Source organism: Fukomys damarensis, unplaced genomic scaffold, assembly GCF_012274545.1.
Source record: "Fukomys damarensis isolate Sample0158 unplaced genomic scaffold, DMR_v1.0_HiC HiC_scaffold_15, whole genome shotgun sequence".
Classification (NCBI taxonomy): domain Eukaryota; kingdom Metazoa; phylum Chordata; class Mammalia; order Rodentia; family Bathyergidae; genus Fukomys; species Fukomys damarensis.
Window position 1 is genome coordinate 42,970,889 of NW_022900927.1, and position 17,969 is coordinate 42,988,857.

The window sequence follows — 17,969 nt, forward strand, 5'->3', positions numbered from 1 at the left end:
AAGGAGGGGAAAGGGAAAGGAGGAAGAAGGTCTGAAGATACAACTCAGTGGTAGAGTTCTTGCCTACCAGGTACCAGGCCCTGGCTTCAAGCCCCAGTACCACAAAAAGAAAGTTTTTACAGGTCCCCAAAGCAGTAATATTGAAGTTTTCTGGTATATTTGTCCTATACTTCCTTGAAAAGGCAAAGCTCACTCAGCAGATTCCAATCGCTGTTTATACAACTCGATTAATTTAATACTACTATCTGCATTAAATGAGAAGTAAATCAGAATGTACTCTCACACATCCAATAAGTTATACAACCAAAAAATAGGAAAAACAGGAAGTAAAAAACAAAAATAACATTGACTTGGGTGATAAAATTATGGTTGAGGTTTTTAAACATTAATCTTCACATCTTCAATAGTGAGTATGCATTACTCTTAAAATGCAGAAAATAATTACGGTGTATGAAAAAATGCTTCTTCAACGATTCCCAGAAACTGCAAACATGTAACGGAATTGGGTGTGGTTGCACACACCTGTAATCCCAGCACTCAGCTGAGGCAGGAGGATCATTAGGAAACAGAGGCCACCCTGGACTACAGTGAGTTCAAGGCCAGCATGAACTACATAGCAAGATCCTGGCTCAAAAAATATAAATATAAATATATGAGTTCATAGACCTTTTCCTCATCTGGGAAATACGATGCCAGCCTGAGTACTGATGAGTTAGAGTGAGGTAAGGTATGTGGAGGAGCCTTATAAACTATAAAATCTATTAATGTGCGGGTAAGGGTAGGATGGAGGCTGAGAAGCATTACTTCGTATAAATGTTATTAACAAAATACTGAATTAAATGCATTTGTGAAAACAGTTCATAGACCTTTTCCTCATCTGGGAAATACGATGCCAGCCTGAGTACTGATGAGTTAGAGTGAGGTAAGGTATGTGGAGGAGCCTTATAAACTATAAAATCTATTAATGTGCGGGTAAGGGTAGGATGGAGGCTGAGAAGCATTACTTCGTATAAATGTTATTAACAAAATACTGAATTAAATGCATTTGTGAAAACAAAAGAACCAGTTAATTAGGTAAAAATAAAACAATATCTGTAGTAAGTTGTTTCCCAGGTCCCCTGTCCCGTGGCACCCCAATACGAGGGATCCAACTCAGGACCTTCTGCTTGAAAGAAAGGCAGATATGGCACCACTGAGCTAAAGCCCCAGCCCTTTCCCAGGTTTTTAATCAGTATCATTCCAGATGTGTCAAATATATGCTTAAATCCAAATAGTAAATGGTATATCTTGGTTAATCCTGCATTTTCCAAGTCCTTCAGAATTGTTTACCCTTTTAAAAATTACTATAAATTTAACAGTAAACATTCTGCTGACAAAATTACACATTGAAAAATTAAAACTCCACAAACACACCACAATGATTGGTCTGTCTTAAAATCTTGACTATATCTCATATCCCCACCTCCAAATAGTTCCCTAAAGTTACTTTAAAAAAAGTGAAAATAGGAATGTTCTAGACAAACAAGAGTTCATTCTGCCTTAAAATACAGCATAACTAGTCTGAGTGTTTAACAAACTCAGGGCTGAAGAACATTCTTGACATTTTTGAGACAAAATTAAATATTTAGCAATTTTTAAGAATATAAATAATATAAGCTTTCTAGGTACTTCAACTTTTTAATAACTTTTTAAGTTACTTCTAGCTCAGTTTGTACATCATGTAGGTTATTTTAAGGGTTACTGAAAACATACATTATCTAACATATATTTTTCTCTTCTGGCCCATTCTTCACTTTTGTCACCTCCATTTGTCAGCAGAAATCCTCATGAAGAACACTCACTCTCTAGTCACTGCTACAACTTGCAGACAGATAAATGAAACTTTGGTACAATATATTCCTATCAACAACAACAGACATACTCAGCTACTTCATCTTTGACAAAGGAGCCAACCATCCTCACTGGAAGAAAGACAGCCTCTTTAATAAATGGTGTTGGAAAAACTGGATTTCAACTTGACAAAGATTAAAACTAGATCCCTATCTTTCAACACGCATTAAACTAAAATTCAAGTGGATTAAAGATCTAAATTATCTAAACAGAAACACTAAACTTACTGGAAAGTAAATTAGGTTGAACTCTCCAAGACACTGGCATAGGAGAAGACTTTATGAACAAATCCTCAGCAGCACAAGAACTTGCACAAAGAATCAACAACTGCGATCTCATCATATTAAAGATCTTGCAGTGCAAGAGAAATCACCAACAGAGCTAAGAGACAACCTGCAATGTGGGAAAAAATTCTTACCAGCTACTCCTCAGACAAAGGTCTACTGTCTAGAATATATAAAGAACTCAAAAAAAAAAAAAATCAGAACCCTCAAATGCAAAGACCCAATTCGAAAATGGGCATCTGAAATGAACAGACATTTCTAAAATAAGTAAAAGAAGCAAATAAATATATGAAAAAATGTACAACATCACTGGTTATTCGAGAGATGCAGATGAAAACAACACTGAGATTCCACCTCACCCCACAAAGAATGGCTGCTATCAAGAAATCAACCAATAACAAATGCTGGTGACATTGTGGGGAAAAAGGAACCCTTCTTCATTGTTGGTAGGAGTGCAGACTGGTGCAACCACTATGGAAATCAACATGGAGATACCTCAAAGAACTAGGATTAGAGGTCCCATTTGACCCAGTTATCCAACTGCTTGGTATCTTTACAAAAGAATTAAAAGAATCATACCATATATGTTCACCCATGTTTATAGTGGCATAGTTTGTAATAGCTAAAACTTGAAAACCACCCAATTGCCCATCAGCTGGAGACTGGATAAAGATGTGGTTTTTCTATACAATGGAGTACTACTCAGCCATAAAGAATGAGAAACTAGAGACATTTATAAATAAATGGATGCACATTGAGGCTATACTTATAAGTGAAATAAACAGAACACATGAGTAAATACCAAATAGTTTCTCTGGTATGAAAAACTAAAAGCGTAAATAAGGTTCAAATGGTATAACTGATAGTGTGAAATACGAAGAAAATGGCTAAAGGGGAAGTGGGAAGGGGAAAGGAAAGGAAATAAGGGAAAAATGTGACAGAAGGAAAAAATGGAAACAAGGTCTCTGTAAATAGGGAAGGGTGAAGGGAGTGAAGGGAGGGCAGGGGTATGGGGAAAAAGGAAGAACCAAGACATATCATGTAAAGGTAAAAGACCCCAGTGATAAATGTTACTGTATTGTTTGCTTTAAATGTACCAATAAACTTAATGGGAAAAATATATATACACATATATATTTCTATCAAATAAAGAACAGATAATTTCAGATATTGTTTCTAAGTTTTGTGTATTTGGTTATTTATGCTTTTTTAGGCTGTATCAAAATGGACTTGTTGCAACTCTGAAAAATTAGTATGAAATTACAAATATTTTTAACAGTAACAAACAGGACTAAATCTTTAAAACTTAGAAGGTAGCAAACTACATATTCTAGGCTATAAAAATCAAAGTACATGTCATAAATAATGACCTCAAGCGCTTAAAATGTATAACATGGGAAACAATTTTCTTTCTGATTAAGACAATGATGTGTCACTAGAACCTTTAATGAAGATTTATTTTATTTACTGGTTTTAGTAAAACACAAACTGTCATTCATAATTTGAAACTCTACTCATACTATTGGTACAACAAATTTTTTAAGTTATCAAAGTTTATCATTCCCCAAACCAAAAACTGATGATAAAAAGATTTTGGCTTGAGACTATGGTCTAGAAACAAGTCAAATCAAAGTTTTTCTAACATGATTTCTGGCAAAAATATTCTTTTACTTTCAACTATTCATAGTAAAGAAAAATATTAGAAGATTAAAAGAAATTTCATTATAACTATATCAAAACCACCCAGAAGAGAAAATAAAAACACCCGTATTGAGTGTTCTTCTATGTGCCAGAAATGGTTTTAGACTTAACTCACTCAACTGCTGATAAATCTTGGCCTTCTTATTTCTTTCTACTGATAAAAGATACTTTGGCCATAGTAAAAAATAAGTATTAAATATTGCTCATACATAACTGCTAATGAATGTTTTAGATGGAATATAATAAAATATTTTAAACTTTAAACGTATAATAGGTAAAAACATGGTTTTATATGCATAAATCTATACAGTGGTCTGGTGTATTTAGTTATTAACATGTAGGTTCTGAAGTCAGAGTGCCTAAGTTAAAATCCAGACTCTTCTATGTTTATAACTCCAGTGAAATAGTTTTCAAAATAAATATTGTATCTGCTTAATAAAACAACTGTGAAATAAGATTTTCATGTAAAGCACTCTGAACAGAAGAACTCACTGATCTGTAATTATTATCAAAAAAGTATTAGCATACACTTCTGCAACCTCTATGGCCTTAAAAGGGAAGAAAGTTAATCTCTCTGGTAATTCCACTGAACAATTTCTCATATTTAATTCCAGTACATGTATATAAACAAACATACTCTTACAGAAGGATTGATTATTCATTGTGTAGGTGATACTGAAGCCCTAATCGCCAATGTATTTGGAGACGGAATATCTGGGAGATAATTAGGTTTAGATAAGGTCATGAGGGTGAAGTCCTTCCTTGTGATGGTATGAGTACCCACTAAGAAGCAACATCAGAGTACTTGCTGCCAACCCTGCCACATAAGGACATTGCAATAGATGGCCACCTTTAAGCCAGGAAAAGAGCCCTAAGGCACTGGACTCAATCACCAGCAAGGGTTGGGGAAGGGAGGGTGGTGTCCACAACATTCTTACCTTTTGTATCTGCCTGAAACTGTTCTAGATGGTTCCTGTAAAGTCAAAGTAATGACAAGTCAGTTTGGATGTGTATATGAAGGTAAAAACAAAACTACTGATTTAAAAGACAATTGATAAAGGATATCTTATTTTGAAAGCATCTATTTAGAGCAGTAACTATTATAATTTATACCTCTGATCAAAAAAGACCACATCTGATTTTCCAGCCCAAACCAATTTTTTTTTTTTTTGTACCGGGGATCCAACTCATGTCTTTGCGCTTGCGAAGCAGGCCACCGAACCGCTGAGCTAAATCCCCAGCCCTAAACCAATTATTTTTTAAAACAGAATTTATTTCTTTAAAAAAGTAAGCTGGGGATTTCGCTCAGTGGCACTGTGCCTGCACCTTGCAAGCACAAGGTCCTAAGTTGAATCCCGGTACCAATAAAAAAAAAAAAAAAAAAAAAAGTAATTCAAAAACTCAGAAAATAGACAGGAATGATGTCATTTCTCAGTCGACTTAAATTCTCTGACAAGACAATGAACACTTTTAAAATATAACCATCTTTATATATCCCCTTTGCCTTTTTATGCCCTCAATTTTTTAAAATAACAGCTACAATTCAGCATACACATATAGTGATCATTTAGGTACTACATACAGCTTTTTAAAAAAGCAAAAGAATATCTTTTATCATTATTATAAGGCTTAAAAAATAAAGAGAATCGTTGAAAGTTAATACTAACTGTTAGGGTGAAAAAACTACCTTGCAACTAACCAAGCAGTCATTTTACTACTTTGGGCTCTTCAAGTATTTTCTGCAGTTTCATTTTAAGAAAACAGGTCTAAAGTACATGACTTATAAAAACCTGGTAACAACCTTTAAAAAAATGATAACCTTTACGTATTAAGTCTCCAAGAGAAATTCTATAATCAAAAGAATTTCTGACCTGGTTGAAATGAAAGAATAAGCTCCCATTCTTATAAGGCAATTTTTTCAGAGTAAACTAATGAATACTAACTACACAGCAATGTAGGGGAACAGTAAAACAAACTATATAAGAAGATAAGCAAAGTTAAAACCAGACAGGCCACTCAATTACGAAGTGATTTAAGCTTTTATTACAGAATAACAATGATGCCAATTTTACTGGGTTGTTGAGGGAATTAAATGACATAAGTGAGTAAAACAACATAATCCTTTACAACAGGCTTACAATTTAATTTTGGTGAATAAGGTTTTCACAAGCCAGCTAGGATTTGGGAAAATCTTTAATTACTTTTCTATATAAAAATTTAATAATTCTATCCTAAATGAATAATACCCACTATAACAGCCTAAATCACTTAAATATAACTTTTACCTTTTCATTTATGTCTTATTTTCTAAGTAAAATATAAATTTCTTTTTAATTTTTTTCTCTCATTGAAATTATTGGTACATTTTAGGTATACAGTACAGTTATATTCATCACTGGGATCTTGTACCTTTACATGACAAGTCTCGGTTCTCATTTTTTTCCCTTGTCCTTGCCATCCCTTCACCCCCTCCTCTCTTCCCTATTTACAAATACTTTATTTCCATTTTTTCATTTTCTCATAATTTTTTCCCCTTATTACCTTTCCCCCTACCCTTCCCACTTTCCCTACACCTTTAGCCCTTTTATTCCTATTTCACATGGTCAATTATATCATTAGGATCTTATGTACCATTATAGTTTTTCACACCAGAAAAACTATTTGGTATTTACACGTGTGGTAAAATACAAATTTCTAGAAGACAGAACGTCCCTTTCATTTCTTTCTCCCCCTAAAACCTAGTTCAGCCAATATATAATAAATACATGAAAAATATGGTGTGTTTCAACTAAAAAAAAAAGTTATTACAGTAAAAGACACATTGGAGGGCCAGGGATTTAGCTCAGAGCTACCACTGCCTGACTCACAAGCACAAGGACCAGAGTTCGATCCCCAGTACCAATAAAATAAAATAAAGGACACATTGCCATTAATCCCTCTCCAACCCCCCCATTTGAATACATTTATCTTATCCCATCATTCTTGCCACTTTCTGAAGCAGTTCTAAAAGTTCTCTTTAATGAGTGTCTTTATTTGGGCTATTGTGGCTCCCTTGATGTCCTGAAAATTTGAAACATTTACCTTTCATGTTCATTTTTAACTTTGGGAAGAGTCACAAGTCACACAGCGCTTGATCCAATGAATAAGGTGGATGAGAACATACTGTATGTTTTCACAAACACCAATGGATGGCATTCCTGTATTTTTCACACATTTCATAAATACATTCACAAATGAGGACTGCCAGACTTGCTTAAGGAAGTGGCAAGAACAATGGGATGCATTCAAAGTAACAGGGAATATTTTGAGGGGGATTAATGAAAAGGAGTCTTTTAACAAAATTTTTAAAATTGAAATATTCACCATATTTCTAAGCCACCTTTTATATATTCACAACTTGGGGAAATAACGTCTTTAGTAACCTACACTAAACAGAAAACTACCACTCTACAAGTGCTAGAATCTTGCAGTGTGTGTGTATGGGCCTGACTCCATAAAAAGAATTACTGCACTTCTGGAGATGTCATGCTATGACACTTTAGTTTTTTGAAACAGGGTCTCACTATGTAGTTGAGACTGACCTGGAACTCACTTTGTAGCTCAGGCTGGTCTCAAACTCACAATGATTCTCCTGCCTCAGCCTCCCGAGTGCTGGGATTACAGGCATGCACCACCACGCCCGGCTTCATGCTATGACACTTTAGAAAAGACATTTTATCCCTCTCTGGCCATCAGCAAGTTTTATTACAGGGGTAGCAACAATACGCTAGCAAGCATACTTTACAGTTTCTTTTCTGCCTATCATTATAAAATTATCTATCCCTAACAAAGAGAAGGCAGATGAATCTCTGTATTTTGTGTAGAAAAAATTTAAAATAGATCCCTGAGTTATAAAAATATGGTATTAGTGAATAACAGCAAAGGATATATTTTATAAAATCTAGTTTTTAATTTGATTTTCAAAGGTTAATAGCTAAATAAAATTGTTTGTTTAGGTAAAGCAAAAATATTACACTCGTTTATTCACTCAATGTACATTATACTGATGATTTCACATGGAACTTTTCCCCCTAGATTTTCACAAATAATATTTTGACTAACATTTTATAAAAGTTCCCTTGTTAACATATAATTCCAATACTACCCTCTATGAACTAAAACTGTACATATACCTTAAGTGGTACTTGGCTAAATATTCATGAGAAAAAATAATAATGCCAGAGTCTTCACTATAAAGTACCAAAATCTCATATCTCTAATTGGATTTAAAATACTGCAGAACATGCCACAGTAGCTTGATTGCCCACAATCAAACTATTCTTACTGAAATGGAATAAGCAGAACTGCTAAGAGAACAGCCCTTACCAGATTTTGATTTGTGGATTACTGATGTATCAACTGAAATGGTATGAACAACCAAGGAACAAATAATATTTCTGAGCCCCGAAACAGTCATTTTCCATAAGACAGTAAAACATATACAGATATAGAGCAAAATTTTAACAAAGTGAAATAATATGAAATGGAAAACATTTGCAGCAACACTAGAATGGCATTACAATAATTTTAGTTTCAACCATTATAAATGGCTTAAAAATCAGCCTAAGACAAGCTTCCACTTGTGGAAGTGAGATTTCTACACTTTTTATATTACTTTAATAAGCTACTTAAAACATATCCTAAAGTTTTACACAATATTTTAAAATATATTTTATGTATATTGATTGAAGCCTAGTTCATTTCACTTAACATGATGATCTCCATTTCTATTCATTTTCCTGCAAACAGCGTAATTTGATTCTTTTTTATGGTTGAACAAGACTCTATTGTGCATACACGTACTTTATTTTATCATCCATTGATTGGTACCTGGGCTGGTTTCATATCTTGGTTATTGTGAACTATGCTGCAATAAACATGGGTATGCAGGTATCCCTATAGTAGGATGACTTTTAATTCCTTGGAGTAGATAGCAAAGGGTAGTATAGCTGGGTCATATGGTAGCTTTATTTTCAGTTGTTTAAGGAACCTCCATACTGATTTCCATAGTGGCTGTAATAATTTACATCCCCATATGCAAGGGTTCCTTTACCCATCATTCTTGCCAGCACTGATTATTTTTTGTATTCTTGATGACAGCCATTCTGATTATATAAGATGGAATCTCAATGTAGTTTTAACTTCAATTTTTCCAATAAAGATGTTGACCATTTTTTCCATATACTTGTTAACTATTAATAAGTCTTCTGAGAAGTACCTGTTCAACTAATGTCCCAATGGGTGGCCTATTCATTTTTTGGTATCTTTTAGTACTGTATATATTCTAGATAATAATCCTTTGTCAAAAGAGCAACAGGCAAAGAGTTTTTCTCACTCTACATCCTCTCTAAACTGTTGATTATTTCCCTTGCTCTGAAGAAGCTTCATTATTTGATGAGTCCTAACTGTTGGTTTTTACTATTCTTTCTTGTGTTGATGGAGCCCTATTCAAGAAGTCTCTGACTGTGTCTATGACTTCAAGTGTCTCCCCTACATTTTCTACTAGCAGTTTCAAAGTTTCAGGTCCTATACTTAGGACTCTGACCCATTCTGAATTGATTTTAGCATAGGGTAAAAGATAGGAACTTCATTTCAATCTTCCATATATGTGGATAAACAGTTTTCCTAGCATTATTTGTTAGAGGTGTCTTTTTTCGAATGTTTTTGGACCCTTTGTGAGGAAGCTGAAGGCTGTACCTGCTTAGGCTTGTTCCTGTGACCTCTATTCTATTCCATTAGTCTATGTGTCCATTTGTGTGACAGTAACATGCTGCTTTTGATATTGTAACTTTGAGTATAATATGAAGTTGAGTATTGATTGTGATGCCTCTAGTCGCATTCTTTTTGCTTTGGATTGCTTTAGTTATTCTGGATCTTATGTGTTTCCATAGGAATTTTAAATTATTGTTTCTATTTCTGTGAAGAATGTCCTTGGAATTTTGATGGAGATTGTTTTGAATATGTAGATTTCTTTCAGTAATACAGCTATTTTAACAATATTAATTCTGCCAATCCAAGAACATGGGAGGTCTTTCCATCTAATGCCTTTCTTAAAGGTTCCGTAATTTTCATTATAGAGGTCTTTCATCTCCTCGACTAGGATGATTCTTAGCTATTTTGTTTTTGAAGCTACTGTGAATGGAACTTTTTTCCTGATTTCTTTCTCAGCTAGTTCATCATTGGTATACAGGAAAGCTACTGGTTTTTAAACATTAATTATGCATCCTTTTGCTGAATTTGGCTGCTCTGAAAGTCTTTTGATGAAATCTACACAGGGTTTTTTAAGTATAGGACCATATCTTCTTCAAATGAGGATAATCTGACTTCTTCCTTCCTTATTTGTATCTGTGTTATCTTTTTCTTGCTGTGACCAAAATATGTGACAACTACAACTAAAAGGAGGAAATGGTCTATTTGTTTTTTTGTTTTTCACAGTGATCCTGGTTAACAGCTCTTCCCTGGCCTCTATTTTTCCCCCATTAAGTTTACTGGTAATTTAAAGCAAACAATACAGTTACATTTATCATTGGGATCTTGTACCTTTACATGATATGGCTTGGTTTTTCTTTTTTCCCCATACTCCTACCCTCCCTTCATCCCCTTCACCCTCCCCTATTTACAGAGACTTTGGTTTCCATTTTTTCCTTTTTTACAGGAAATGTTTTATTTGGCTCCTGGTTTCAGATCATGGCAAATGGCTCCAACATACAAACATCCCTAGCAAAAGAGGATGTGGAGTAAAGCCACTCACTTCTTGGCAGTTGGAAAGGAAAGCATAGGAAAACAGTGCAGCAAGAGATACATCTTCCAAAGGTATTTCCCCAGTGATCCACTTCCAAACGTGCCCCACCTTGTAACAGCACATTCAGCTATAAACACTAGTGGATCAATCCAAGGACTGGTATAGCATCCCCATGATCCAATCACATCTCCAGCAATCTCTTAATCCAGTCATTATGGACAATTATTAGTCATAAATGCCTAACCTGACATTTAGATTAATAGGCACACTACCCCTATTATGTTTTTTTTCTAGCCTAATTACTATGGCTACAACTTTTAAGTATAGTATCGACTAAGAGTGGTAAGAGTAGACACCCATCTCACTCTTGATTTTAAAGGAAGAACTTTCAGTTTTTACACTTTCAGTATGATGCTATTACATATCATTTTCTACACAGATATTATGGTACTGATGAAAAAATTAGAACTCTAACATACATGATCAAATCATTCCATGATCATGTCCAAGATTAACAATTAGAATTTAAGCTATAACCAACACTATCATAGTTAAGATTCTGAATCAGAAATGTAACACTTTAGCTTATCTTTTTTTTTGTAAATCTGAAAAGTCATTTATTAGAGATTACATATTTTGTATTTAAATGTTATTTTACAGTAATCCTAAAATCCAATCAGAGGTTAAAAATGGCAGAGTAAAGAACAGGAGCAAAATATAGCCTCTCCAGGGCCTGGAATCAAAATACCAGGAAAACAACTTGGTGAAGAAAAAGACAAGTAGATCCTGGGCAATTAAGAAAAATCAAACAGGAAAACTAGAAACTATGGAAACTAGAGAAATTGAACACAAAGCAGAGGAAAAAAATGAAGCAGGCCAGAGCACTACCCTCGCTCCCAGAGAAAGAGACCTGATTCTGCTAACACAAGGTAAGCCCAGGAGGGTCAGCAGCTCCAGGGAGAAATGATGCACTAGGCCAGCAGCACTAGCTCCAAGAACAGCCCACCAAGACTATAAAGTGCAAAAACAGTGGAGGATTTTACTCCTTCCACATGGCATGCTAGAGATGACAAGAAATCCAGTGTAGCACCTGCCATATTTGAGTGTGATTAATGCCATTTGGGGAGGGGATTAACTGCTTAAGACTTAGCTACAGAACACCTACACTTCAGGGTTTCCAGGAACACCCTATGTCAGTAACTGGGTGGGGGAGCCAGCCACCAGAGGCAGTCACAGAGAGGGCACAAGCAACAAATAAAGCGCCTGAGACAGGAAAGGGAAAGACATAGGGGTTCTGCTCAGTGTGGTGAGAAGCCAAGTCAGTCGTGTGGTTTTTGAAAGGGGCTGGTTCTTAAAGTACTGGTACTAAGACCAATAGTCTGCTTGCGACACCCTGCCTGTTGCCTACACGCACCACAGAACTCAGTGCTCTGTTTCCTTTCCCTGTCTGTTCATGTGTGGTTGTCACAGTCTGGGAAAAGAGGGACCTGTGAAGTACGGGGTAGAGAGCAGCACACTTCACAAACCCACAGGCTGTAAAGCTAGGCAGAGAGAATAGCAACTTGGAACACAGAAATTAAAAGCAGCTGGAGTGAACACAGCCGTACAACATTACTGACCCAGGTGAACCAGCAGGAAAAGCAGAGCAGGACTCAGCATTCAGACACAAAAACTTGACGGTGGAAACAAAACTAAACTTAGCAGTGACTCACTCTTCCTTCCCCCATATCTGGTGAATTCTAATACTGCAGACTCTGGAAAGAAATCACTAATATAAAAATACAGAAGAATTTTTTTGATTTTCTCATTTCCATAATTGGTTTCTGAGATTGGGGGGTATCCTATTTTGTTTTTCTTTGTTTTGTTCTCTGTATTTTTTCTTTTTGCTCCTTTGCTTCATTATTCTTTTCTGCTACTTCTATCAAATTTTATGAATTTTCTTTTACTCCTTAATTGGATCCTTTGTTTCACTTTTCTCTCCTCTTCATCTTTTCAATTTTATTATTCCACTTTTCCCTTCTTCACTTCATTTTATTAGCATGACTATAAAATTTCATTAATCCTTTGATATTTGGTTGATTCTATGCTATTATTATTGAATTCTATTATTAATGGTAGTATAGTTATCACACTTAGCAGATATTTACTGTATGCCAATATCTGATTTGTCTTTGTTTCTATATTATTACTGTTGATCTCTTTTCTGTTGTTAAAGTTGGCACAGTCTTGTGGTAGCTTTTACTGGTTCTTATGGTGTATCAGTTCACTTTGTCTTTGAACCTATTAATGTTGCTGATTTCATTGCTATTTCCAGGATGGAATAGTTGTTGCTGTTAACTTGTTTCTACTGCATGCCAAAATCTGGTTTGTCTTTGTGTCATCAACAAAACTGCATGCAGTTTATCTCTAGAGAAATGGGTATTAGGTCAAAGGCACTGAACCCTTCTCTTCCCAAATTAACAATTTGATCTTGGGATAGGGGCAATTCAAGATCCCAGAAACCCAACAGAAGAACAAAATACTACAAGCAGTAAGAGAAAAGAAACAAATCACATGCAAAGGAAAGACCATCAGAATCACAGCAGACTTTTCAACACAAACCCTTAGGGCAAGGAGAGCCTGGAGTGAGATATTTCAAGTACTAAAAGAGAACAACCTCCAACCTAGACTGATGTATCCTGCAAAACTCTCTTTCAAAATGGATGGGGAAATAAGACACTTCCATGACAAAGAACACTTGAGAAACTACATGAATACCAAACCAGCACTACAAGCAATTCTAAACAAGATCCTAGAAAAAGACAATGAAGGCAACAACACCATGAGGCCCAACAGAGCAAATCAAATAGGCAAGGCAAGAAACTAAAAGGAGAAGGTGAAAAAGTAAAAAGAGTCAACAAAAGGCCAATAACATGTCAATAATAAGTCAGTACATATCAGTTATAATCATCAATGTCAATGGCCTCAACTCACCAATCAAGAGAAATAGACTGGCAAATGGATTAAGAAGCAAAATCCAACAATATGTTGCATACAAGAAACACACTTAGTGCAAAAAGAAGCCCATAGACTGAAAGTGAAAGGATGGAAAACAATTCTCCATGTGACAGGAGCCCAGAAAAAAGCAGGTGTAGCAATCTTATTTGCAGACAAAGCAAATTTCAAACCAAAACTGATTCTAGTATTATTGATGTAGGCCAGTACTGTATCATACCTCTGTGAATGTAAAATAACTTGTACCTGCTTTATGATACAAAGTAGTGACCAAGCTTTATCAGAGCTATAGTTAATGATATTACTCTAGAATGTTCTCTTTCCAGAGGATGATTAAGATGCTAATAAAAAAAATGGTGCCAGGTACCACAACAGCAACAGAACTTTGCTGTTTTCTGGATATTATTCTTTTCTTTGTTGTTTTTTTTTAATGCAATGTGTTGAATGTCTATAATTTTGTTCAGATGACTACAGAAACTGGAAAAGCTGTTGCTGCTATTGATGCATAACATACTGCTATTATTGGTCTTTTTATATAAATATAAATATGTATAAAATTAAATATATATATTATAATTAATATATGTATTAAATATATATATATAATTTGAATTTTGGGAAACTTTAACAGTGCTGTCAACTTTGGAAAAAGTTATCCCAATTTACTGTGTTGAGGCGGCATTGTACAGAAATGGACAGCCATATTGGTCTAGAAATGTTAATTTTTTATTTTTATTTTATTTTTATTTTCCATTTGTACAGGGGTAACACACTGTATAAAATATGTAAGGTCATATCTACGTGGGTTTGATTACAGAAACTAATACAGTATTCTCTAAATGAAAAAAAGAATAAGATAAGATTACAAGAGCAAGAAGCAATTTAAATATGTTAAGGGACCATTTTCATCTTCAGAATTAAGGATTATTTTAATCTTACATGATTGCCTTTTCTCTTTTACTTTCCTTTTTAGTTTTATTTTAGGATTTCCTATTTTTAATGTTTATACAGAGATTTCTTTAACTGAAATACCGAACAGTTTCTCTGGTGTGAAAAACTATACAGAAGTATGTGCACCCATGTTTATAGCGGCACAGTTTGTAATAGCTAAATCTTGGAAACAGCCTATTTGCCCATCCGTTGGAAACTGGATAAAGAAGATGTGGTTTTTCTATAAAATGGAATATTACTTAGCCATAAAGAATGAGAAAATAGATTCAATCATAGAAAAATGGATACATATTGAAGATATACTCCTAAGTGAAATAAATAAGTCACACATGTGTAAATACCGAATAGTTTCCCTGGTGTGAATAATCTGCAACAATGCATAAGATTCTAATAATATTACTAACATTTAGAAATGGGAAGAAAGGAGCTAAAGGTGAAGGGAAGGTGGGATGGGCAGGGGAAGAGTAAAAAGGGAAAAGAAAAAAATGTGAGAGAATGAAAAGATGAAAATAAAGTGTTTGTAGATGGGGAGGGGAGGAGGGGGTGAAGGGAGGGCAGAGGTAAGGGGAAAAAAATGAGAATCAAGACTTGTCATGTAGAGGTACATGATCCCAACAATGAATGCAACTGTACTGTATCCCTAAAATGGACCAATAAACTCAATTAAAGCTGAAAAAAAAATAGTACACAGGATCCTAATGAGATAATTAATAATGTGAAATAGGAAGTAAAGGGCTAAAGGAGTAGGGAAAGTGGGAAGGGTGGGGGAAAGGTAATAAGGCAGAGAAAAAATATGAGAAATTGAAAACTTGGAAATAAAGTGTTTGTAAATGGGGAGGGGAGGAGAGGGTGAAGGGAGGGCAGGGACAAGGGGAAAATGAGAATCAAGACCTATTATGTAAAGGTACAGGATCCCAATAATGAATGTAACTGTACTGTATACCTAGATTGTACCAAAAAACTCAAGAAAAAGAAAAAGAAAAAAAAAAAGCTAGCTGACCTAAACAAAACATGAATGATCAGTTTAGCAAAGAATTAAGAGTCCATGAGAAGTAATAGAGAAAAATCCAAGAGATTAAAAAAAAAAAAATGTATTGAAAGTATGGGCAGGAGAAGTGATCAATACAAGAACAGTGTGTCAGCATGCAAATCAATAAATGTACTACAGTACATAAACAGAAGCAAGGAAACAAATCACATGATCATCTCAACATACACAGAAAAACGCTTCAACAAAATCAAACATCTGCTCATGTAAAAACCCTGAAGAAAATAAGTATACTGAAACACATTATCTCAATCTGACAAAAGCCATTTATGACAAACCTATTGTCAATGTCATATTAAACGGGAAACAACTGAAAGCTTTTCCTCTAAAATCAGTAATAAGGAGGTCCACTAACATCATTACAATTCAATACAGTATTAAAACTTTAGCCAGAATATAGCAAAGAAAGTAAGAGGAATACATATAGGAAAAGAAAAAGTAAAAGTATCCTTATTCACAAACAATGGAATGTCCACCAAACTGGACAACCTATACTGTATTAGTTATTAGTAGAAATCAGGAGGGATAGTAGCCTGTTTCTCACATGTATTTGAAATTAACATTCATAAAATGATCTTGCCCAAAAAAGTGGGCAAAAGTGGGCAAAAAGAGAAAAGTGGGCATAGATACAGTAGAAGAAAAAAACAAAATCAATCCATATAGCATAGAAAACAAATTAAAAATAAATATTTCTCAGGCCGGGGATTTAGCTCAGCGGTTCGGTGGCCTGACTTGCAAGCACAAGGACCCAAGTTCAATCCCCGGTACCAAAAAAATTAAAAAATTAAAAATAAATAAATATTTCTCCCCAGTACTTGGGATTGAATATAATGCCTTCACACTGTGTTATATCCCCAGTCCTTTTTCTATTTTAAGACAGGGTCTCACTAAGTCACTGAATTGCACAGGCTGGGGTTGAACTGGCAATACTCTTGTCTCAATCTTCTGGAATGCGGGGATTATAGGCATGTACCTATATAGGCACCACCCTGCAGACTCCCTTGTAATTTTAAGGAGGAAACTGTTAGACATTTTTCATGAAAAAGAACGTAACTATACAATTATTAATAATATATTAAAACTACGACAACTGTTGAAGTTGACGATTTCATTTTTCATGTGGTAAAAATAGAGAAATACCATTATCACTGAACCTACTTGTAGAAACTTCAACTAAGACTGGTACCAATTTGAAAAGTTTCACACTATGTAATTAGATACTCTAAAAATTGCAGTCTGTTATACAACTGATTTCAAATACACTTTCCCTGAACTAATCTTCCTTGTAATATGATAGTTTATATTACTAAAGGGAAAAAGAAATACCCAGGTGGAGCCGAGAAAATCTTGGCAACGCACAAACTGTTTTGTCAAAGTTTAAATAAAATATTCTGCTTCATTCAACCTTACAATGGCAAATAAAGAAATCCCATAAACATAGTTATTTACAGGTGCAGTGGAAGACCAGAACGTGTATAAACAAACAAAAAAGCATTTTTAAAAGATCTGATAAATACAAGCCCAATGGTTAGAAAAGGAGGCTCATGAGGGGGCAGCCAGAATCCCAGAGTGTGAAGTTCATCACTTCAAGAGAGTAGCCCAGGATGAGGTAGTTTTACAAGCATAAAGATTATTATAAATTTTCAGAGATGCACATATATCATTTAACAGAGCCCAGGTACTATGTATCATATGAAAATGCCCAAAACTAATCAGTTTAAGGAAGAGATACACATGGAGGAGCATTCTAAGGATGAGCAAGAATAAAGAAAGGATCTAAGGAAGTGCAGTCTATCCAAGGATGGAAAAGTTTAGAAAAAGTTTAGAAGGGCAAGGAGGGCACCCTGTAGACAGGCAATTTGAGTCTGAAAAAGAGGTGAGAAGAACATTCAGTGAAAACCAGCCCATGACATCAGAACTACAGTACCTGAAGTAAAGAGGACTTAAGTATAGAAGCGGTGGCAAGGGAAAATAGGATTGAGGCAGACACATTACAGTGGAAAGGAGTGATAGGGCAAAGACATTTGGTTACCAAAGCTGAGAAGCAGTGCAGGGGAACAGTGTTAGAAAGCAGGGGGTAAGAGACCAGGAAGAGACCCCAAGGTCACACCCCACATCCAGAAGCATGCTCCACTGGGATCGGCGATAACACGATAGTTCTCAATGAACACTCCTCTAGCCTCCTTTTTCAGATTGTCACTGCCAATCTCCAGGATGCCCTCCTTACATACAAAAGGACAAGTAAGAAAACATATTAAAGATTATGGGAAATGTTTCTATTACAAAAAAAAAAAAAAAAAAAAAAAAACCAAAAAAAAAC

General features: G+C 34.9%; 1 protein-coding gene across 1 annotated transcript in view; it reads right to left on the reverse strand.

The window, feature by feature from the left end:
• Pawr (pro-apoptotic WT1 regulator) overlaps positions 1-17,969 on the reverse strand; it is a 122,638-nt gene that overhangs the window by 16,955 nt on the left and 87,714 nt on the right. Inside the window, exon 5 of the mRNA XM_010639595.2 lies at positions 4,814-4,848. Within this exon, the coding sequence (XP_010637897.1) occupies positions 4,814-4,848 (35 nt within the window). The remainder of the gene's footprint in view (positions 1-4,813; positions 4,849-17,969) is intronic.